The 25,678-nt window shown below is 35.1% G+C and overlaps 1 protein-coding gene across 1 annotated transcript in view; it reads left to right on the top strand.

Moving 5' to 3' along the window:
* Positions 1 to 23,552, top strand: part of LOC141286696 (uncharacterized) — a 56,989-nt gene extending 33,437 nt beyond the window's left edge. The window contains exons 7-13 of the mRNA XM_073818776.1: positions 11,837 to 11,952; positions 18,650 to 18,803; positions 19,230 to 19,398; positions 19,556 to 19,692; positions 19,881 to 20,017; positions 20,133 to 20,219; positions 22,031 to 23,552. Coding sequence (XP_073674877.1) covers positions 11,837 to 11,952; positions 18,650 to 18,803; positions 19,230 to 19,398; positions 19,556 to 19,692; positions 19,881 to 20,017; positions 20,133 to 20,211 — 792 coding nt within the window. The 3' untranslated portion in view covers positions 20,212 to 20,219; positions 22,031 to 23,552. The remainder of the gene's footprint in view (positions 1 to 11,836; positions 11,953 to 18,649; positions 18,804 to 19,229; positions 19,399 to 19,555; positions 19,693 to 19,880; positions 20,018 to 20,132; positions 20,220 to 22,030) is intronic.
* The last annotated feature ends 2,126 nt before the right edge of the window (positions 23,553 to 25,678 follow it).

Raw genomic sequence — 25,678 nt, 5'->3', positions numbered from 1 at the left:
AATAATGGGTCTACCAATAAAATATATAATACAAGTCAAAAGGTTTTATTTAAAGAAGTCTATTCTGCTCACAAAGCCTGCATTTATTTGATCCAAAGTACAGCAAAAACAGTACATTTTGAAATATTTTTACTATTTAAAATTGTTTCATATATTTTAAAATGTAATTTATTCCTGTGATTTCAAAACTGATTTTTTTAGCATCATTACTCCAGTCACATGATCTTTCACAAATCATTCTAATATTCTGATTTGCTGCTCAGTAGTGTTGGGCCATATGCTCAATTTTCATATCGTCAGCCTGTGAGATCGCCGATACACGATATTATCGTGCTAATTTATTTAATAATATGTAAATGTGTCAATATGTAATAAATTCCTTATTCGATTAAGGGTAGTTCATGTGACTGACACAGTTGTGCGTGTAACAGAGCGCTGACGGTTACGTTAGTTCTGTCGGAGAGGTTCAAGTTTACTTTCGGTTTCATTCTCTGCTATCTTCAGAGAGTGGTGAATGTGCGTGCTTGAATGTAAATGAATGTATCTTTCTATACCCGTCATATTGCAATAATGTTACCGCTGTATGTCTGATCTTTGTCATCAGTTCATGTTGTAGTTCAGCTCATATAAAATGAGGAGAAACGGTGCACATGTAAATCACCTGCGTATGTTTGGCGCCATTTTATCGCATCGTAATTAGGGATGTTAACCGATGACCGTTTGACCGGTGGTTGACCGTATCAACGTTAACCGGTCAAAGTTGTCGGTAGTCGGTTAAAAAAAAAAGTGCCGGTGCGTCTTTTACGCATTCTGAAGGTGCCTGTTTTATCCATTGGTTTTATCATGTTGCAGTTTATTAGGCAACATTCCGCATAAGATGGGCTTAGATTTGGAAATACATTACATCTACATTTCAGTGGTAACCGATAAGGTGATGATGATCATCATCTTTCTTTATTATGGTTAGCATAGTCTCGCGTAGCCAGACCTTCAGACTGACGTTCCGTGGGCGTGACGTCTGAGGCTGAGACAATGGTTGAGGAAGAGGTCTCTGCAGAGCAAACGTGGGCGTTTCTGAATTTTGTGGGTGTTTTCAAACTGCTGGGTGTTTCTAAATCATGATATCGAAATGATTCCCTTTACCTAACCCCACCCCTAAACCTACCGTCACTATGACGTCAGCCAATCAGGTACCATGGTCTAAAAACGCCCCGATCTAGTAACTCCCATTACTTTCCTGCAGAGACCTATACTTGCAATGGTTAGCACTACCTCAACTAAAGCGGCGTCTCTTCGGAGCTGTCATTTTCTTAAATGAGCCGTGGCAATGTTTCAAATGAGCTTCTAACCAAAACAAACGTCTTTATTTTCAAAGCGATCACCTTGTATCCAAACCATTTGAAACTAAGGAGCCATTTGTCCTACGATTACATACAACAAGCTCTTCGGCGCCGCGTTTGCGGGACTCATGTTTCGCGCTGTAGTGGATTTAAAAAAAATGACGTGAGTGGCAGTGTGTGTGTTTGTGTGTGTGTGTGTGTGTGCGGGAGGCAGAGCGGCAGAGAGATGCGACAGAGTTGCGAAATTGCAGGCGCGGCTCGAAATGGCTGTTATTTCAAATAGCGTACCATATTAAACTAATCGGTTAACCGGTTTCAACCGGCTAATGAGGCTCGGTGGTCGGTCAAGAAATTTTTTAGTTTTCGCCATCCCTAATCGTAATTCTGGTTAACGCATACAGATGTTACTGAGGTGAATGTTTATGTTTCCTATATACAGACGGATTCTGATATATCGTATTTAATTCAGCCTAAACCACATTTTACTACCTCTGTTATCCTAATGACTGTCTACACTTAATCTATGTACACTGTATGATGAATAAATCTCTTACCCATTTTCACTGCACACATCTGCGGCGCGACGCGGCTACTCTGTGCTTGTGTTTATACGACGGCAAGTTTCTGAGGCATCCTAGAACAGACTCTCCACGCTGCATCGCTAAAGTTCGGTGCCTTTTTGACGGATAATAATAATAATCGTCTTACTATCGTCAAAGGCATCAGCAACAGGCGATATCTCTGACTATCGTCGATACACGATACTATCGTCTATCGGCACAACCCTACTGCTCAGAAAACATTTATTATTATTATGTTAAAAACAGTAGCTCTTTCAGGTTTATTTCATGAATAGAAAGTTCAGAAGAACAGCATTTATCTGAAATAGAAATCTTTTGTAATATTATAAAGGTCTTTATCTTCAGTTTGGATCAATTTAAAGCATCTTTGCTAAATAAAAGTATTAATTTCTATATTTTTTCCCCCCCAAAAATTATACTGACTCAAAGGGTTTGAATGGTACAGTATATAATGTTACAAAAGCCTTTTATTTGAGATAAATGCTGATCTTTGGATTTTTCTATTCATCAAAGAATCCTAAAAAAATGTACTTAACTGTTTTAAATATTAATTAAAAAAATCTGCTTATTAGAATGATTTCTGAAGGATCATGTTGACTGGAGTAATGATGCTGAAAAGTTAGCTTGGATCACAGAAATAAAATGCATTTAAAAATATATTCAGATAAAAAAGCAGTTATTTTAAATAGTAAAAATATTTCACAATATTACTGCTTCTACTGTATTTTGAAACAAATAAATGCAACTTTTGACTGGTAGTTTATATAAAACACTTTGCATTTAAATGTTTAAGGTCAGTTAGATTTGTTTTATTGTAAGAAATTCATACTTTTATTCATCAAGGACACATTAAATTGATAAAAGTGACTGTAAAGACATTTATAATGTTACAAAAGCTTTCTTTTTTTAAATAAATGTTTCTCTTTCAAACTTTCTATTCATCAGAGTATTCAGAAAAAAAGTGTCACCATTTCCACAAAAATAGTAAGCATCACAACTAGTGTTGTCACTATTTCTCGAATCAATTTGAGTATTTGATTAAAAAAACAAATCCTCAGTTGCATTTTGCCCGTGTCGAATAATACCTGAAGAAGCGCATTTCACAGATGAGAGTCCATGAAACGCATTAATAGACCGTTTCCTAGGCTGCATGATATATTGAACCAATTTAAAATCATAAAAAAACACAATGCCATTGTGAATTTACAAACGCTATATTCAGTTAGATAAATATGTGCAATGCAGGTTCAATTTTAAAATTAGCAGTCATTCTTTTTCAAGTGCCAGAGATTGGCAATGTCTTACTGCAGTTGTATTTAAGCATCTAAATTCAGTCTATCAAGCATCTTACACTGCTCCTTCACAACCCAAGAATATCAGCTGTTAATGTTTGATGTTCCCTGAGGTGAATGTAGCCACACCTTTGGTGGGAATGTTTTGTGCGAATGCCAGTAGATGGAAATGAGTCTTTGAACACACACACACACACACACACACACACACACACACCAATAAACACACAGAGTAAATGCACTGTTGGAAATGAAGAAAGGCTCAATCGCTTGTTCACTGTGAAGACACTAATAGGAGATTCACATTTAGAGATGAGACTCTCACAAGTGTAAATAGAAAGGCATAGCATCTCTTTAAAAGGCCAAACATCAGCGTGTTGGTGTTAAAGCGACGGCTACCCTTTTCTTTCTACCTCTCATCTCTTCTTTCCATCCGTTCATTGTTTCTTTGCTTCCCCTGACGCACTCTTCCTGTTCATGTAGTGAGATGACGAGGTTTCAAGTCCTCTCTCTCTCTCTCTCTCTCTCTCTCTCTGCTGTTGCTGTGTATTTGTTATTTTCACACTGAAAGGTTCAGATAAGAGTGTTCTTATCCAGGGCTTTGCCCTTTAAAATAAGATATTGTTCTATCTAGACCTACACCCTTATGTTGTCAGTGTGGCCCTTTAGGCCATTACAACTAATGTTAGTTTTGAGTACCACTCCCTCCCAGTCTGTGTTTGAGTGAATGTATGTGTGTGTGTTTATTTATGTGTGGTCGGCAGGCACAGAATATCAGTCGCTTTCCAAGGTGAGCAAGCAGTTCATAAGGTGTGTCTTCGTTGGAAGTGCATTGCTGTTATTAGCAAGTTTTGTTTGAGATTTGGAAGATTTGCCTGCCACAAATAAACCCAAATGGTTTGGATAAGCCAAAAATGAAAGCATTTATTAGCAAACACATCCATTTCAACGTCTTTGAGGGCAGACATATGCAAAGATGTGCAAAAGTTCAAACGGGCATTTTGCTGATGCATTGTGTTCGTAGCCGAAGCTAATGAATTAGCGCTGCAATACACGCTAAAAGCTTTAGGTTAATCAGCCACCAGCTGTTTGAGACATTCCTCTCGGCTTTTCTGGTCAAGTGATTAGTGTAAAATAAAGGGTAATTCCACCCTGTGTTTTGGATTTGGATTAGTTATTCAGAACTTACAGTTTTTTAACTTAACACAAAGATTAAGAGAAGCTTTATCAAAATATGCTGTTTCTGGCATTAGCTTTTGCAGAAGCAACCATTATAATTAGCATTATTTGAAAAAAAAACAACTCATGTACAGTTGAGGTCAAAAGTTTACATCCTCCTTTTAGAATCTGCAAAATTTTTATTTTACCAAAATAAGAGGTATCATACAAAATGCATGTTATTGTTTATTTAGCACTGACCTGAATAAGATTTCACATAAAAGATTTACATAATGTCCACAAGAGAAAATAATAGTTGAATTTATAAAAATTACCTCGTTCAAAAGTTTACATCCCCTTAATTCCTAATAATGTTTTGTTACCTGAATGATCCCCAACTGTGTTTTTTTTTTTGTTTAGTGATAGTTAAACTGAGAATTTAAACTGCTGTTCTTCAGAAAAAAATCCTTCAGGTCCCACAAATTCTTGGGTTTTCCAGCATTTTCGTGTATTTAAACCATTTCCAACAATGACTGTATGATTTTGAGATCCATCTGAGGACAATAGAGGGACTCATATGCAACTATTACCAAAGATTCAAACACTCACTGATGCTCCAGAAAGAACAACTATGCATTAAGAGCAGGAGGGTGAAAACTTTTTGAATTTGAAGATCAGGGTAAATTGAACTTACTTTGTCTTCTGGGAAACATAAAAGTATCTTTTGTAGCCTCTGAAGGGCAGTGCTACATTAAAAAAAATATATGATATTTAGGCAAAATAAGAAAAATGTACACACCTTCATTCTATTCAAAAGTTTTCAATCCCCAGCTCTTAATGCATAATTTTTCCTTCTGGAGCATCAGTGAGCATTTAAACCTTCTGTAATAGTTGCATATGAGTCCCTCAGTTGTCTTGAGTGTGAAAAGATGGATCTCAAAATCATACAGTTGTTGTTGGAAAGGGTTCAAATACACAAAAATGCTGGAAAACCAAAGAATTTGTGGGACCTGAAAGATTTTTCTGTTTAACTGTTCAGGACAAACAAGGAACTCATGAACAACCATCACTAAACAAAAAAACACAGCTGTGGATCATTCAAATAACAACAGAGCATTAAGAATTTGAACGGGGACATTTTTATAAATTCAACTATTATTTTCTCTTGTGGACTATATGTAAAAAACATTTATGTGAAATATCTTATCCAAGTCAGTACTAAATAAACAATAACATCCATTTGTATGATTCCTCTTATTTTGGTAAAATACGTAACATTTTGCAGATTCTGAAAGGGGGGTGTAAACTTTTTACTGCAACTGTATGTCCTCTTTTAGAAAGCTGTGTGTGTGTGTGATGAGCTGTTTGTCAGGTGTGAGCGCTGCTCTGATGTTGTCCGGTCTGATTCTAACTGCTCTCTGTTGCCTGTTACTCTTGCTGACAGGAAAGGCAGAGCTGATGAATGACATCCTGTGCTATTTTCTCTAATGCAAACAGCCTCAATACACACTCTCCCTCTCATTCTGTCACTTAAACACACACACACAGTCTCTTTCTCTCATTATTACTAATGACTTAATGCTCAGGTCGATACCCGTTGTCTTAAATTCCGAATTTTGCTCTGGGGACTGTGTTTTAAGAGCTGGCTCAATTGTTAGTTCCGCTTTTGAATCATAAATGAATGTGAACTTAAAGTGACTTGGCCACGCCTCACAGGATGTTGAATTCAAATGGCAGGAAGAGGAATTTACTGCAGTTCGAGGAAAGTCACACATCAGAGGAACTTTATTAGTCCAGCACTGCAACAAATCAAACAAGAAGCACTTGAGCACTTGTTCTGTTATAGGCGTCCGTGGTGTAAACCTGTGGCATCTTATTTGGCTACATTTTGAAAGTCAATTCTGCTTTCTGGAAAATTATGTGTTCTTCCACCTTGGTTGATATAAATATACACTGCCGTTCAAAAGTTTAGGGTCACGATTTTTAATGTTTTTTTTAAAGACGTCTCTTATGCTCATCAAGGCTGCATTTGTTTGGCTAAAAATACAGAAAAACAGTAATATTGTGGAACATTATTAAAATTTTAAATAACGGTTTCAATACTCTTTAAAATGTAATTTGTTCTTTTCATGCAAAGCTGTCACTCAATCCTTCAGAAATTATTCTAATATGCTGATTTGATACTTTGTTCTCATCAGTGTTGGAAACAGTTGTGCTGCTTAATATTTTTTGGGAAACTGTAATGCTATTTTCAGGATTAATAATGAATAAAAAGTTAAAAAGAACAGCATTTATTAAAAATATACTTTTTTAAAAAAACTTTTTTTTTTTTTTTCAATTTAACACATCGTTGCTGAAATAAAGTATTTATTAATAAAAAAGTACTGACCTTAAAACTTTTGAATGGTTGTGTATATTGCAAAGGATTATTATTTTGAATAAATGCTGTTCTCTTTGACTTTTTATTTATCAAAGTATCTTGAAAAAAATATCACAGGTTCCAAAAATAATATTAAGTAGTACAACAGTTTCCAACATTAATAATAAATTGGCATATTAAAATAATTTCTGAAGGATCATGTGACACTGAAGACGAGTAACGACTGCTAAAAATTCAAACTTGATAACAGGAATAAATCATATTTTATAGTATATTAAAATAGAAACCATTATTTTACAACTATAATAATATTTCAAAATATTACAGCTTTTTTTCTGTATTTTAGATCAAATAAATAAATAAATTCATGAGCATAAGAGACTTCTTTAAAAAAACATTAAAAATATTACTGATCCCAAACTTTTGAACGCCATTGTTAATATCTAATTTATTAAGAAGTAACATTACATACTAGTGTTGTTATTGTTAAATATATATATTTTTTCACTGAAATATAGCTGAAGTAAAATAAAATAGATGAAAAACTTAAACTTAAACTAAAAAAAAATAAAAAAATCAAAATAGAAATGTTGCCTTTGCAATAAACTGAAAAAAAAAAAAAATCTTTTGATTTAGAGTGCTAATATTTATACAAATAAAGCTGAAATAAAGTAAAACTTAATAATAATAATAATGCACATAAAAAAACAATTACTAAAACTTAAATTAAAATTGAGAAATATAAAACTGAGAATATAAAAGTAAAAAGTCATTCAAAAAGTATATGTAATAATATTAAGGTAAAAAAAAATTTTTTTTAATAAACTGTGATAATGTGATTGTTGAATGTGGTTAGACTGTATCTTCACCCTGCTTGCTGCCTCAACTCAAATGCAAGAATTGATTTGAACTTTTATTTTCAGTTAATTTCTGATTGGCACAAACCCCTGACAATCATGCACACAGTGCTCACACTCTGCTGATGACTCTATTTGTGTGTGTGTTAGATACACTGTACCCTCTGTAGTCTCCTCATTAAAAGAGACACGGTTGAATGGATGCACTCACCAGTTCAACCAGTAGATTTCTATGAGGTCATCGCAGCACTTTCATGGGAGTCTCACCAGTATCTTTCTATGTTCCTGTTTTCCTTGTCATTCATTTTCACTCTGTCACACTAACAGTTTATATGACTCTGCTTCTGGTTTATTTGCAAATAAGTTCCTATATATTACACTACTGCTTAAAAATATCAGCAGCTGGCCAGTTAGGACATCAGGATGTCAGTTTCATGGTGTTTCAGAATACTTAGTTACTTGAAGGTGAACTAGTGCTGACCGGGTTTGTAATGTGATCAGGGTTAATAGTCCTGCTGTTCTGTTCTATTCTGTGATGCACACAAGATAGTTTTATGCCCCGCTGGGCAGATTGCATCTCTTCACTCAGTGATTGGCTAATGTCCAGCTCTGGTGCTGTGATGTCACACCCAAAGGGAGTGGCTGGGTTTTATGACTGGATGGTTCATTGTGAGATTTAGCTTCACCTGGTGGTTGTTTGCAGTGCTGCAGGATGATTCTTCATTCATGCCTTTGCACAATCAGAAGCATCTTACCCATTCAGAAAAAACCCATAATCATTGACTGTCAGGTCCAACTCTAGTTTTTTTTTTTTTTTTTGTAGAAAATTAAACAAAATGACTAATTATTAGACTGTTTTATAAAGTTTGAGGTCAAACTTATTTTATTAATCAATTAATTATTATTATTATTATTATTAAGTTGGCTTGAGAAAGCCAACTTACTGATATTCTATTTTCTTCCTAGCCAAAAATTTCTGACTGTATCTCCTCCTAGAGCTTTAACTCTACAAACTCCAAACTCAGCCCAGATCTTCAGTCTGGTCTGACTCGAGTTGCTATATCTTTTCTAACTGATCGGACTTACGGTTTTCCTAAAAATGTTGATTAAAAATAGGAAAAATCCCATAGACTTACATTGACGGAATGTTCAAATGAGCCAAGACTTTTCAAACTCCAACTGTCAAAATTCAAACTTAAACTCCCAGAATCCTTTGAGACTCAATCAAGCTTCCCTTCTATAGGTGTTTCTCAATGTCAAGGATACGTCCTTGGCAGGACTGGTCCTTCCAAGTCACTTCCTTCAGAGGCTAGGCGAGGCTCCTCTTAAGCATTCGGAGAACACGTAAATGGAACAGGCTAACAAGTGCACATTATTGCGTCATTACGTCAGTGAAAAGGTCTAAGTTAGTTATTTACAAAAGAAATGCCGGTGACGGCTAACAGTTGTGAAATGACAGGTCCGGTTCAGTTAGCCATCAATAACGTAATTTGTATAATTTATAATATCAATACGGTAGTAATCTGTACTTTTTAATACAAAAATGTTTTTTAAGTAATTTGTAATTTTACATTTGAAAGCATATCATTGCCCGCGTTGGCGCTCCGACTCCGCTAACGTCCGTTATTTGTATTTTTGAACAAGATAGCAAAGCTGCGCGCATAGGATTGTGGGTGATTTTAGAGCGCGAAGAGCGCGAAGGCTGCACTTATGCATCCTTTCCTGTGTATGGGATATTTTTCGAACGAAGGACGCAGTCCTTGGTTGAAATTCCGAGGATCCTCGACATTGGAACAGTCCTTCGACGGATGTCGATGACGTAGCATCCTCGAAATTCTGGCTTCCGAGGATCCTTCCTTGACATTGAGAAACGCCTTATGTACTGTATTTCTAATCCATTCAAACTCATTCAAACTCATCTATCTTTCTTTCTAAGTCATGCTAACAATATGCTAATGATGTTAAAATCATGCTAGCGACCTGCTAGTCATTCTAAAATCATGCTAGCGACTTGCTAGTCATCCTTAAATCATGCTAGTGACTTGCTAGTCATGCTAAAATCATGCTAGTGACTTGCTAGTCATGCTAAAATCATGCTAGTAATTTGCTAGTCATGCTAGAATCATGCTAGTAACTTGCTAGTCATGCTAAAATCATGCTAGTGACTTGCTAGTCATGCTAGTAATTTGCTAGTCATGCTAAAATCATGTTAACGACTTGCTAGTCATGCTAAAATCATGTTAACGACTTGCTAGTCATGCTAGTAACTTTCTATTCATGCTAAAATCATGCTAGCGACTTGCTAGTCATGCTGAAATCATGTTAGCAACTTGCTAGTAATGTTAAAATCATGCTAGCGACTTGCTAAAATCATGCTAGCGACTTGCTAAAATCACGCTTGCAACTTGCTAGTCATGCTAGTAACTTGCTAGTCATGCTAAAATCATGTTAACGACTTGCTAGTCATGCTAAAATCATGTTAACGACTTGCTAGTCATGCTAGTAACTTGCTATTCATGCTAAAATCATGCTAGCGACTTGCTAGTCATGCTGAAATCATGTTAGCAACTTGCTAGTAATGTTAAAATCATGCTAGCGACTTGCTAAAATCATGCTAGCGACTTGCTAGTCATGCTAAAATCATGTTAACGACTTGCTAGTCATGCTAAAATCATGCTAGCGACTTGCTAAAATCATGCTAGCGACTTGCTAGTCATGCTAGTCATGCTAACAACATCCTAGTGACATGCTAATCATGCTAACTAAAAACATACTAGCAACTTGCTTTTAAACTTGTAAAACTTTTTATACTTTAATTTCTTAAACTTTTTAAACTTCTTAAAACTTTAAACTTCTTTAAACTTAAAACTTCTTTAAACTTCTTAAAACTTCTTAAAACTTCTTAAAACTTTCTGGTCCGGCTTTCTCAAGCCAACTTAAAGTTTGTCTTGACAAACTTTTTTATCTAGTTATTATTATTATTATTATTATTATTATTATTTTAAGAAACTACACTGCCAGTCAAAAGTTTTTGAACAGTAAGATTTTTTATGTTTTTTAAAGTTCTCTTCTGCTCACCAAGCCTGCATTTATTTGATCTAAAAGCAGTAATATTGTGAAATATATTTACTGTTTAAAATAACTGTTTTCTATTTGAATATATTTTCAATTGTAATTTATTTTTGTGTTTAAAGAATTATTACTCTAGTCTTTAGTGTGACATGATCCTTCAGAAATCATTCTAAAATGCTGATTTGCTTTTTAAGAAACATTTATTTTTATTTTTATCAATATTTAAAACTTGAGTAATTTTTTGTCAGGATTCTTTGAATGGAAAAATTCAAAGATCAGCATTTATCTGAAATATAAAGTTTCAGTCAGTATAAGAAATATTAGAAGGGGAATAAATAGTAGAAAGTAATACTTTTATTTAGCAAGGATGCTTTAAATTGACCAAAAGTAATGATAAAGACAATTGTAATGCTACAAAAGATCTCTATTTCATTTTTATATTACTTATATATTATTTTATATCTATTTCATATTTACTTCTCCTTTCTATTCATCAAAGAAACCTTAAAAAAATCCACTGAGCTTTTTTCAACAATTGTTAATTGTAATTGTTTTCTGAGCAGCAAAGCAGATTATTAGAATGATTTCTGAAGGATCATGTGACTGGATTAATGATGCCAAAAATTAGCTTTGGAATCACAGGAAGAAATAAAAATATATAAATCAAGGTTTCCACAAATATTGTTCAGCATAATCATTTTCATCAGATAGATAGATAGATAGATAGATAGATAGATAGATAGATAGATAGATAGATAGATTTTAATATACATTACAATAGAAAACAGTTATTTAAATAAATTGTAATAATATTTCAGAATATTACTGTCTAATGTATTTTTGATTAAATAAAATGCCGCCTTAGTGAACATTTAAGAGGCTTCTTTCAAAAAACAAGCATTTAAAAAATCTTACCGACCTCAAAGTTTTGAACGGTAGTATATTATGTCAGGATCTGAACACAGGTCTCCATGGAAACTAAACAAAAACAGTTGAAAATAAAATGAAAGTGCTTTTTTTTTTGGTCATTTCCTGTCTTCTCCAGACAGCCACTGGTACAAAACAAAAATGACATGACATCCCTTTGTACAATCTTATTAATTTGGCAGCTTTTTGGTTTGAGAAAAACATCCTGTTTTCTTTCTTCTCTCTACAGGAGTTGGTAAAGCAGTGTGTTAGTGGACCGGCGGAGAATAAAGACACAGACAATCTAGTGCAGGAGACCGACAGTCAGTATGGCACATGGGAGACGGGACTTCGCACAGATGACAGGTGAACACACACACCTCCCCAAAACCATATGAAGCCATGAAACAACCATCTTTGTCCTACATGATACCTAAGTGACTCCCTCAGTCGCAGTTTGTAACTCAACACCAGGATCAATTGCATCTATTGAGTGGGTCATCTGTAACAGAGCTATAATGCTATAATGACCCCATGGACAGACACACAGCAGATACATCTTCATTACTGAGCAGACTGGGCTTGTCAGAGAGCTTTGGTTACAGCAGTGACTAATGCAAGAGATTCAGATGAAACGAGAGCTGGTATATTTGAATCATTGGGTTAGATGGGTTGTCTCTGTGTCCTGAGATGATCTTTGGATGTGTGTTGTCTGTTAACAGGGATGTTGCAAAGGGCCACCCAGTAACAGAGTTACTCACAGTTGGCCGGTAACTTTATTAGGAACTGCAAAATTATACATGGTTTAAATTAAATTATTTGAACGGGAGTCTGACCAACACTCGTGACGTGTGCAAATCAAATCAAATTAAAATCACTGGGCTACAAACCATCTGCTATTAAATTGGTGATGTAACCGAAGTGGCGACAGATCTTTTATTCCGTATTTTGCCGTACATCCAAGTATACGGGATTATTTAAAAAGATAAAAATGTAGGATAGGAACTTGGTTCTTTCAGTTGGCTGGAGGAAGATCTGAAGATAAGCTTGTAGTCAGTTGCAAGGGTCATATTATACATTAAAGGTGCATATTATGCCTCTTTTACAAGATATAAAATGTAAGTCTTTGATGTCCCAGAGTGTGTATGTAAAGATTTAGCTCAAAATACCAGACAGATCCTTTTTTATAGCTTGTTAAAATTGGCACTTTTAGGGTATGATGTTTATTGGGATTAAAAAAAAAAGTGAGTGTGTGGATTTTTACCATTATAGGCTGGTTCTTTTCGCACACAACAACAATGTTCAAACTCCTTATAAAAGTGATTTTTGCATTATAGGTCCCCTTTAAGTAAAAATAAAAATAAAAAAATAAGCTGGCATACATCACCAGAGAGAAGTCTGACATTTAAGAGGAAGCTTGTTATAATGTTTTGATTAAAAATTACTTTCAGCATGTCACCACTTACCTTTCAAAACATTTTTACTCCGGAGAAATGTTCCTCACAAAATCTGAGGGAACCAATATGAGGAACACAAACAGAAAGTGTGTTTTTGTGCTGCTGCTTTTTGTTCATTTAGTGTTTCATATGACAATTTTTACCATCACAAATATACAGGGAAAAATAGTGGCATAATGATAATAATTATGACAGCGTTTTAGTGCCATGTTAAAAAAATAAAAAGATTTCGAGAATGAAGACGGAATGTTTAGAGAATCAGTGATGCGCGGGTCAATGTATAAACAACCCGAACCCGACCGACGTTTTCAACTAACCCGCCCGCGACTCGGACCGCAAAAAAAAAAAGTAAATATTGTACCCGACCCACTTCCTGACCCGCATGTGTAATATTTGCGACTGACACCAGCGATTATATGCAGCTATGCGGTGGAGATGCGTTCACTGTCAAACATCATTCGGCATTAATTAGGTAATTTTGTCCAAAAAATGTTACAAAAAAAAAAAAAAATACAGATTGTTCTTGTTGTGATTTATTTTGTCTTTCCTTTATACAGATTTAAATAGTTTGGTTTTCGAAGTACTCTAAATTATATCAGTGATTCTCAGATGTTAAACATGATCAAGAATTATTTTATTTCGATCTACAGTGTAATAAAAGTTAAGAAAAAGACTAGCCTATAGTCCTAAATATACAGACTACAAGCTAATTACTTTTTTCTTAACTTTAACTTCTTCTAAAAATGATCAAGAATATTAAATCAACTTAATAGGCAAACATAATGAAACACTTCAAAACGAAGTTTTTATATATAAATTCAGGAATCACAAATATGACAAAATAATATTATTTTATATATATTAATTGTATAGCTATAATAGTTGTATCAAATGAATAAAGAAATTATAGTGCCTTGAATTTATTAAGTAGGCTAATGTTTAATTTCGTTCGTTTCGCTCTCTAGAAATGTAAAGAAAAAATACAGTTTTTACCTGGAATTCGTTTTTAATCCCTGGTTTTAAACAAGCATATACATGAGATAATTTATATATTATTGCTTGAATAAACGTTTAAAATAGTGCTAGAAATTTTATAATTAAGGAAATTAAACAGACCTAGGCATTTGAAAAGACATAGTGAAATGTGTCTAATAATTCCAAAAAGAAAGAGAAGCATTGGACATAATCAAAATATTCAAGATATTTAAATTCAATTCAACTCAAGTTTATTTGCATAGCGCTTTTCACAATACAAATCGTTGCAAAGCAGCTGTACAAAAAAAAGTAAGCTATTTACTAGGAATACCATTTTCTTAACAATTCAGATGCTGCATGTGTTTATCCAGTCTAATCGAAGTGTGCGTCTCTTAGGGCTGGGCGATATGGCAAAAATGTAATCTCGATAAATTTTTTCCCCATATTGAACGATAACGATATATATTTCGATATAAGCTGTTGATGTTGCCAGCTTTAAAATAGTATCCCAACAATGACTAAAGCCACAAAAATGAAAGGGTTCATTAAATTACATTTAAAGTATAGTTTATTAACAAAAACAGATTACAGATTTGGCCTTAAAAATTAAAACAACTTACTAAAATAAATTAAAAAAATAAAAGTTGTGACAGAGTATGGTAAATGAGAGTAAATGTACAAAATGTAAACATTAAAATTATTGTAAAAACATAATTTGTAACACAATTATTTATTTATTTATTATTATTATTAACACAATTGTTTATTTTCTCTATTATAGGCTGAGCTATTTAAATTAGAGGCAACCACTGCATTTTGAAACAATCTACAGTATAAATAACAAAAAATTACGACACGGTTCTTTCTTAATCGTATTAAGTGCAAACAATTCAGCCATAATCAAAGTAGTCTACTCTCTAAATATTCAAAGTGCAAATAGAGACGAATATTTCAAGCATGATACAGAGCTATAGACATACACAACCTATCATAGCCTACATACTAATAACAGCCTAGATATGTCATGTAGCCTAATTTGCGTGCATTGGGGGATTAAAATTGCTTTTGAATGCGCGTTTGCTTTCGGTTTCAGTTTTAACAGTCGCGCCAAACTCTCAGCTGAGCTAAGAGTCACTTTTCAGGTAGCCAAACCACTTATATAACGGAATTCGTGCTACCTTTTTTGTCGACAATTTCAACATCTTTGGATAATAACTCGAAGTTAGTTTCACTTTCGTCGCTGCTTCCTCTCTCTTTTTTTTTGTCGTCCTGGTGTTAAGTTTGCTTCGCAAAGTGCGGTAGGAAATGAACTTTGTACTTTGACGTGCACACGCACGCTGTACGCTGATTGGCTGTTGTCGCATATTTCTACTGTGTGATTGGCTCTTAGATTAATCCATATCGAGCAAAAAATGTCTAGAGCCTATCATCGTTATTAACATAAATTTTATCGCGATTCGATATGATATCGTTTATCGGCCCAGCCCTAGCGTCTCTCCCCCGACTTTTCCAACAAAAATCCCACCCCCTCTCAGAAAATACATAAAGCTGACATTACTGAGCTATATGTGTTTAAAAGTAGCCTATTAAAATGGTACAATGGTATTGCTCAGTTCAAGGGAAATCGGGCATTTTGTCAACATTCAAAAGGTAAATATTATTCAGCCAATAAAGTGTAGGTCTATGTATTTCATAGAAAATGATCTAGTACTATATAAATTACAAAGGTTTAATTGGCATCTTTATTTCAAACGACCCGACCAACCGCGACCCGAATATCATTAAAATATTTTTGGATGACTCGTAACCGCGGGTAACAGCGGGTAGCCGCAGGCACCCGCTCATTTTGGATCAACCCGCGCATCACTGTAGAAAATGACAATGGAATGTTTCGAGAATGAAGTCGGAATGTTTCCAGAATAAAGTCGGAATGTTTCGAGAATGATGATGGAATGTTTCGAGAATGAAGACGAATGTTTCGAGAATGAAGTCGGAATGTTTCGAGAATGAAGACGGAATGTTTCGAGAATAAAGTCATAATGTTTCGAGAATAAAGTTAGAATGTTTCGAGAATAAAGGTGGAATGTTTAGAGAATGAAGTCGGAATGTTTCGAGAATAAAGTCATAATGTTTCGAGAATGAAGATGGAATGTTTCGAGAATGAAGTCGGAATGTTTCGAGAATAAAGTCATAATGTTTCAAGAATAAAGTCATAATGTTTCGAGAATAAAGTCATAATGTTTCGAGAATAAAGTCATAATGTTTTGAGAATAAAGTCATAATGTTTTGAGAATAAAGGTGGAATGTTTAGAGAATGAAGTCGGAATGTTTCGAGAATAAAGTCATTATGTTTCGAGAATAAAGTTGGAGTGTTTCGAGAATAAAGGTGGAATGTTTAGAGAATGAAGTCGGAATGTTTTGAGAATAAAGTCATAATGTTTCGAGAATGAAGATGGAATGTTTCGAGAATGAAGTCGGAATGTTTCGAGAATAAAGTCATAATGTTTCAAGAATAAAGTCATAATGTTTCGAGAATAAAGTCATAATGTTTTGAGAATAAAGGTGGAATGTTTAGAGAATGAAGTCGGAATGTTTCGAGAATAAAGTCATTATGTTTCGAGAATAAAGGTGGAATGTTTAGAGAATGAAGTCGGAATGTTTCGAGAATAAAGTCATTATGTTTCGAGAATAAAGGTGGAATGTTTAGAGAATGAAGTCGGAATGTTTCAAGAATGAAGATGGAATGTTTCGAGAATGAAGTCGGAATGTTTCGAGAATAAAGTCATAATGTTTTGAGAATAAAGGTGGAATGTTTAGAGAATGAAGTCGGAATGTTTCGAGAATAAAGTCATAATGTTTTGAGAATGAAGATGGAATGTTTCGAGAATGAAGTCGGAATGTTTCGAGAATAAAGTCATAATGTTTCAAGAATAAAGTCATAATGTTTTGAGAATAAAGTCATAATGTTTCGAGAATGAAGATGGAATGTTTCGAGAATGAAGTCGGAATGTTTCGAGAATAAAGTCATAATGTTTCAAGAATAAAGTCATAATGTTTCGAGAATAAAGTCATAATGTTTTGAGAATAAAGGTGGAATGTTTAGAGAATGAAGTCGGAATGTTTCGAGAATAAAGTCATTATGTTTCGAGAATAAAGTTGGAGTGTTTCGAGAATAAAGGTGGAATGTTTAGAGAATGAAGTCGGAATGTTTCGAGAATAAAGTCATTGTGTTTCGAGAATAAAGGTGGAATGTTTCGAGAATAAAGTCATAATGTTTCGAGAATGAAGATGGAATGTTTCGAGAATGAAGTCGGAATGTTTCGAGAATAAAGTCATAATGTTTCGAGAATAAAGTCATAATGTTTTGAGAATAAAGGTGGAATGTTTAGAGAATGAAGTCGGAATGTTTCGAGAATAAAGTCATTATGTTTCGAGAATAAAGTTGGAGTGTTTCGAGAATAAAGGTGGAATGTTTAGAGAATGAAGTCGGAATGTTTCGAGAATAAAGTCATAATGTTTCGAGAATAAAGTAATAATGTTTCAAGAATAAAGTCAGAATTATGAGAATTAATTATTTAGCAATAGGGTTGTGTATCGAGAACTGGTTCCATTTTAGAACCGGTTCCAAATTTCCATTAACCGAGTATTCGATGAGACACGCGCATTTCGATTCCGCTTAACGATTCCCGCGTTCGCATTTTAATGTGATTTTCAAACGATTTAAGTGGAGGAAAGAAAAGAACTTGAGCATTGTTTGCAGGCAGCGCACATATCTGAAACGCGAGCACGGAGAACAGCGGTCCTGATGCGGGCTCCCGACCTGTGTCCGTTCTCGAAACAGTTCCGTGCATTTCCACTGCAGAAAAGGTTGTTCCGGCCCGGAACTGACTTCTCTTTCACATTTATTGACCTGTATGAACGAAATACGTCAGCATATCCTCATAAGCACAGCGTTTTTTGTTTTTTTTTGTCTTGAGTGAACGTAAACAGATAAGAAAGAAAACGCATGTGTAACAGTATTCTTAGGTCTGTGTTCGGTGTTAAAGAGACAGCCGTCTAATAAACATGCCGCCTGTCATAAATGTTAATCAAAGAACAAAAGAAAATCATTAGCTGACCGAATGTCTTTTATAAATTTAATGAGGACTAATCAATATTTTATTTATGAAAAGCAAACTATGCAGTGTTTTTAAACTTTTGATTTCAATTTCTGTACCTGACATTTGTTCAGTTTTATTTATTTATGCTATTGCTAATTGATTTGCTCCTATTTTATTACTTGTCTTTAACAATTTAATGTTTGAAATTTATATTAGACTAGTTGTTTGTTTTCTGTGGTATTATTTGGTAAAACCATAGGCAAAAGACAGAATAAATATGTTTGACTAAAAACTTTTTAATGGATTTTTTTTATCATATTGGAATCGGAATTAGGAATCGATAAAAATCGTAATCGATAAGTAGAATCGGAACCGGAATCAGAATCGATAAAATTCAAACGATACCCAACCCTACTTAGCAATTACTAGATTAAAGTTATATTCTAACCTATTGTGCATACAAATGGCCCTGATTGGGAGCAATGGGAGATATTCCAAAGCGCCGTCAAATATCTCTCTTCTCCTCCTCAGCCTTACTCCAGCTACGCCTTCATCTGATGACAACCTCACCCCATCTCCACGGAAGCCCACCCCACCCCACACAAACGAACAACCACTTCTCATCGACACAACAGATGGCTCGACCGCGTCTCCTCAAAAGCAGACAGAGCTCCCGTTCCCAGAGGTCAGTCTTCATCAATAAGGGATAGTTGGTCTTAAAAATGAAAATTGTCATTATTTGCTCACCCTCATGCCGTTCAAACCCGTAAGACTTGCATTCATCTTCAAAATAAAAATAAAAGTATTTTAATGAAATTTAAGAGAATTCTGGCAATGAAAGTCAATCAAACCAAAACTAAGGGTTCAAAAAGTTCAAAGAGATTGTAAAAAAAAAAAAAAAAAATCACATTTAGGTGCTCATTTAGTGGTTCAACCTTAATTTTACAACGCTACGAGAATAGTTTTTGTGCGCAAAGAAAACCAAAATAACTTTATTCAACGATGCCTAATGATACAATTTTCATTTTTTTGAAAACTGTCTCTAATTTGAATGCAAACGCGCAAAACTGTACATGGCATTTGTTTGACATGTCTCTGTCTTTCTCTGTAGACCACCACGACACTGTTAGACTCTAGTGCGCTACGTGCCAGGGTCACTTTGAACAAGAAGAGCACTCGCAGAGCCCCACCCTCTCGAGCCGCCCGCCACAGCGCCCTCTTATCACAAGTACCCGAGGCACCCGCAGCAGATGATGAATGGCGCTACAGGGACACAACAGGTACTTACACACATCTTAGCAGCTAGACACGTGTGTACCTGCATATTTTATCCCATGAGGTTGGGTATAAGTAGGTTGCAGGTCCTTTGTACCGCAGCAAAGTCAATAAAATCTAGTCCTCCGTACTCACTCCAGTCTTTCTCTCTGTCTATAAAAGAGAAGACAGACTCTCCCAAGCAGGGTGAGGAGTCAGACTCTGAGGAGCAAGCCAAGGGAATTGAATCTCGTTCTTCCTCCGTTTCTCAGCCTCAGAGAGTGGCTCTCTTCCCTGGCATGGATCCGTCTGCTCTGAAGGTGAGAGCATTTTGGGGATTTGTTTTTCCACCAGTTGCATTTTCTTAACCGTGTAAAGCCTGACATATGACATGGAACAGTTTATTGAAGGCATATATGATATACATGACTGCAGTTCATATTAAAATTAGTTTGGAAGCTGATCGTTTTGTGGCTTGTGTGACACAAGATTTGTTCATTTGTTTCAGGCTCAGCTAAAGAAGAGAGGCGAGTCAGACAATCAGACGGATGGCCCTTCACCCCTTCAGCTCACACGTTCACCTAAATCTCCATTCTTGCCTCGAGCTGCCCGCGTGCTGCCTCCTGCTGGCGGCAAAGAGAACGGGTGAGTGCTTTTAGGTCATAGGACACCAGAAAGTCTCATAATTGTCTCTTGTTTGGCAGTGCTGACAATTATGGTGTTTTTGTTTCTGATTTTTTTTCTCTCTGTCTCCTCATAGAGAAGAGTCCTCACCTCAGTGGCTGAAAGAACTAAAGACTAAAAAGCGGTTGAGTCAGTATGACGACAGTACAGCCTGAACAAGCAGGTAAATGGTCTTATGTGTCTGTATGTGCAGTTACATTAGAACTTAACAACTTTTTGAAACCCAGTTTTGATACCATAGCAAAAAATAAATATTTTTACACCTAAATTTTTACACTTATTAAAAATGTTCAATATTATAATTTCCTGATAATTTACTTACCCCCATGTCTTCCAAGATGTCCATGTCTTTCTTTCTTCAGTAAAATTTTTTTTAGGTTTTTGAGGAAAAATTTCGAGATTTTTCTCCATATAGTGGAATTCAATAGGGATCAGTGGATTGAAGGTCCAAGCTGCCGTTTCAATGCAGCTTTAAAGGGATCTACACAATCCCAGCCGAGGAATAAGGGTCTTGTCTAGCAAAACGATCAGTCGTTTTCTAAAAATAATAATAAGAAAGGATACTTTTTGACCACAAATGCTTGTCTAATTTAATTCATTATTTGACAGGGACAGTGGGCTGTTAAACACTGCCCCAGAATTAGCTACAGAGCTGAATTTTATCTGCTGTCCCTGGGCAGGAGCAATACAAATTACAAAACAAAAACATCAATATAATAAATACCATGTACAATAAAATTACAATTTATATATGTCTTAACCTCAAATGCTCGTCTTGTCTAGCTCTGTGTGTACTCTGTGTAGATTAAAAAGTATATAAATTGTAAATGTTTTTAGAAAATAACTGATCGTTTCGCTAGATAAGACCCTTCTTCCTCGGCTGGGATCATTTAGAGCCCTTTGAAGCTGCATTTAAGCTGCATTTTGGAAGTTCAAACTCGGGGGCACCATAGAAGTCCATTATATGGAGAGAATCCTGAAATGTTTTACTCAAAAAACATAATTTCCTTACGACTGAAGAAAGAAAGACATAAACATCTTGGATGACAAGGGGGTGAGTACATTATCTGTACATTTTTCTTCTGAAAGTGAACTCTTCCTTTAAGATACAGTAATACTCAATGGTCACACATCTGACTCATCTTTAACAATATTTTCAATTGCAACTTAAACTGAGCTAAAGTGGAACACTGCCTAATATTAATTGGCAAATTATTCCAATGATGAACAGCTCTTACAGAAAAGTCAATGGTCACCAAAACTACTTATAATAACATTCTTCAAAACATCTCCAGAATTGTCATTTTTTTGGTGAATTTGTTGTCGAAATATACAAAACTTTGCTTATAATTATAATAAAATCTGTTAATTAAAAAAATGCAAGAACATAAGTAAAGAAATAAAGGTATGTGGGCCACAATTTAAGCATGATGGTCTAGTTGTGCTTAAAGGGAGTTTTAAGACTTGTATAGCTTAATATAACATAAACGATGTCTCTTACTGAAATATATAGTAGAAAATCGATGAAAGACTTACATTATTCTTTTTATAAATATTTTGGACTGTGGGGGACACCATTATTTTAATTACATAAAATGGTTGCATTCAGTGAGCTACTGGCACTATCTGTTGCTATTTTTACAAATAAAATACAGATGCAATGCCACGTTAAGGGCAGCAAGAGAAGCGATGTAAGGCTTCACTGCTTTCCTAGCGATAAGAAGAGGAGAAAAGAATGGGAAGATGCCTGTGGATGAATTAAACTTCCTAAAGACCTGCATCTGTGTCCTCTCCACTTTAGCCCTAGTAAAGTATTAAAGTCGTACTACTTAGGAAAATTGTCACTTGTATTGATTCTTTTCTTTCATTTTATTTTATTTTGCCGAAGAACATCACCAATTACAATATCTCCCTTTGGTGTAATGCTCCTGCTCATCTAACACAAACCTCATGTGTTCTTCCCCTTCATCTCAGGATGCCTTATAACTGCAGTATCTGTAGCTGTAACTCGTGACAGAAGCCTTAACCTTTGACCTGGAGTTGACGGGAATTCTGCTGCTGCTGCTGCTGCTGACTACAACATCATTCCGTTTCATTGGTTTTTCCCGCCTTCTTCTCCAGCCTGAGTCGTGTACATGTGCATGGTGCCTTTCTAAAAGATTTCTGGCTGACATAAAAGGGCGAAGCAGAGATCTGTGTGTGAAGCGTGTGTCCATGTATGTGTTGTGGAGTTTCTCTATAGCTCTTACGAGAAAGAAAATTATTTTTGCATAGAGCCACTTTAACCTCTAGTGAGCGAGAGATCATCCTTTATGGTGGAACTGTGGGACCACACGCACCTACAAGTAACCTTGAAGTACTTCATATAACTGGAGTATGACGTTGGTTTATTTTTACCCTTTTATGTTTATAATAGTACAGCTTTCATGCTATTTTTTTGTTTGTTTTGTTCAGTTATAGGGATCAGTTGCACATGAATTTCCATAGACGATCACAATTTATTTTTAAACTTTAATAGTCGACAAATCAATGCTGAGCTGTCTGTATAGAAAGTGTATTTAGTTATGATGAAATGTTAATCACAGAACGTTATATTTGTATTAATGTCGGTTTGAAAGGAAAATGGTGATTGTTTCACGATCAATTGTTTATGAACTGCGGCCCTGTATGTGTCGATGTGCGTGTGGGAACCTGTTTGGATGGGCCACTGAATGAATTCAGTTCATCATTGTTTGCACATGTCTTCACTCCTAATAACCCTCTTTTTTTTTTTTTTTAGATTTGAAACATTCAGACATGCATCATGTTTGAATCCATAATAATATCATGATTGGAAAAATTGCGCATGTACAATCAGTCATTCCCTTTATTATACTTTATTTTCTTCTTTTTATCCCAAAACTTGCTTTAACAATGGGCCAAAAATGATGATAGGAAATTGCACAAGCAGCATCTATCTGTTTTTCTCCCCACAAGATAATAATGAATAATTGCAGAAGGGAAAATGTTTCATTTGTGCACACATCTTGAGTTTGTTCTTTTGTTTACTGGTTCTCTAAGGGAAATTTGGAATGTCAAAGTACTGTAAACAACCTTCACATTACATTGCACACTTGTTACCGTGTTTTTGGGGGAAAAAAAAAAGAAAAAAAGAAACGCAGGGCCGTTGTGCCACTCCCACCTGACAAGCACTTTTCACCTGTTAATGAACAGCGGTTCTAACCGGTAGTCACTTTTGTAACGCATGAGTCTTCACCCGTGATGTCAACGTTGTGATGGTGGTATGTTGACGGTATGTGAGTAATGTGGTTCTTTTTTTTTTTTTTTTTACAACTATTATCAGCTTCTTTTCTTTGTCTGCCTACAGTTGTTATAGTGTGTTTAAGGGTAATTTGTCCTTTTTATTTTTAATTTGACTGTAAAGATGTTTATTGCACTGTTGTAATGCCAGTGTCCAATACTGTAAATTCATAATAAAATTTACTATGAATATATATTTTATTCCTCTTTTTTTGTGTGCTTTTTAGAGCTTTTCTGTTATGTTCTTGCATGTCATTGAACATACAGTTGAGGTCAAAAGTTTACATACGCCCTGCAGAATCTGCAAAATGTTAATTATTTTAGCAAAATAAGAGGGATCATACAAAATGCATGTTGTTTTTTTTTTATTTAGTACTGACCTGAAGAAAGAAGAGAAAATAATAGTTGAATTTATAAAAATGACCCCTTTCAAAAGTTTACATACCCACTTGAGTCCCTTGTTTGTCCTGAACAGTTAAACTGCCCGCTGTTCTTCAGAAAAATCCTTCAGGTCCCACAAATTCTTTTTGTTTTTTTTTTAGCATTTTTGTATATTTGAACCCTTTCCAGCAATGACTATATGAGATTGAGATCCATCTTTTCACACTGAGGGACTCAACTATGCAACTATTACAGAAGGTTCAAACGCTCACTGATGCTGCAGAAGGAAACAATGTGTTAAGAGCTGGGGTTGAGCTTCTGAAGGGCAGTACTAAATGAAAAAATATGATATTTAGGCAAAATAAGAAAAATGTACACATCTTCATTCTGTTCATAAGTTTTCACCCCCGGCTCTTAATGCATTGTTTTTCCTTCTGGAGCATCAGTGAGCGTTTGAATCTGCTGTAATAGTTGCATATGAGTCCCTCAGTTGTCCTCCGTGTGAAAAGATGGATCTCAAAATCATACAGTCATTGTAGGAAAGGGTTCAAATACTCAAAGGTGCTGGAAAACCAAAGAATTTGTGGGACCTGAACAATTTTTTGAAGGACAGCAGGCAGTTTAACTGTTCATGACAAACAAGGGGCTCATGAACGACTATTACTAAAAAAAAAAAAAACACAGCTGTGGATCATTCAGGTAACAACACAATATTAAAAATCAAGCGTATGTAAACTTTTGAACGAGGTCATTTTTACAAATTCAACTATTATTTTCTCTGGATTGTTCAGGTCAGTACTAAAAAAATAACATATTTTGGTACAATAATTAAAATTGTGCAGATTCTGCAAGGTGTATGTAAACTTTTGACTTCAACTGTATTAGGCCATAAATACCAAGAACACTTGCACACGTGGTGTTATAGGGAATCATATTTAACTGTAAGCAGTGTTGGGCACATACCTTTAAAAAAGTAATTAGCTATAGTTACTAGTTACTTCTCACAAATAGTAACTGAGTTACATCATTATAAAAGTAACTAATTACCAGTCAAAGTAATTATTGCGTTACTTAAAAAATCTAATTAGTATAACTGTAAAATAAATATAAAACATTGTACACTAATCTACACTAGTTTAATGTTGTTGTGGGACAACGTGAAAGACAACTATCAGATTCAACATATTATTATAAATATTATCATTACTATAGTGGAACAATAAAGCACAAATAAAGATGGTTTAGAACTTTAAATATCGTTATCACCTGCGTTCTAAGCCACTAATTTTGTGGCGGCATGTGACGATGTGAGGTGCTTCATTTTAGAATTACTTGTCACAGACGCAGAGAGACTCTTTTTTTCCTGCATAAGTTGCACGTTACATAAATATTTTTGCCTTTCACCTCAGCAAGGGAAAAGTATGCTTATACTTCCAGTTTTCAAAAGCTACCTTTGAACTTGTTGGACTTGCCATCGTTGTGACTCCTGGATGTCGGTGTGTGCGACTAAACGTGCGCGTGCTTGTGTGTGAACACCCGCACCACTCTGCCTCTGATTGGCAAACAATGGAAATTTACTCAATGTAAGCCAATCATTGCGTTCTCAGTTACACCACGTTTACAGCCACACCAATCATCATCACTGGTTATGTGTCCCGCCTCAGCCCCGAACATACACAAACACCTCAGAGAAAGAGAGGTCCTATGGCTGAGAAAGACGCTGCTCGCATGAAAACCGCTTCAGTGTTCTCAGTTATAGTAACGCGCATTTTATTGTCAGTAACGGTAACGGCGTTGTAACGGGAGAAAGAGTAATTCGTTTGATTACTCGTTACTGAAAAAAGTATCGCCGTTAGTAACGCCGTTTATTTATAGCGCCGTTATTCCCATCACTGACTGTAAGTATATATATAGTGGGCTCTCAGGAGTTTATTTTTATTA

This window comes from Garra rufa, chromosome 15 (assembly GCF_049309525.1).
Source record: "Garra rufa chromosome 15, GarRuf1.0, whole genome shotgun sequence".
Taxonomy (NCBI): domain Eukaryota; kingdom Metazoa; phylum Chordata; class Actinopteri; order Cypriniformes; family Cyprinidae; genus Garra; species Garra rufa.
Note: the sequence above shows the minus strand (reverse complement) of the source record. Positions and strands in the feature narration are given on the sequence as shown.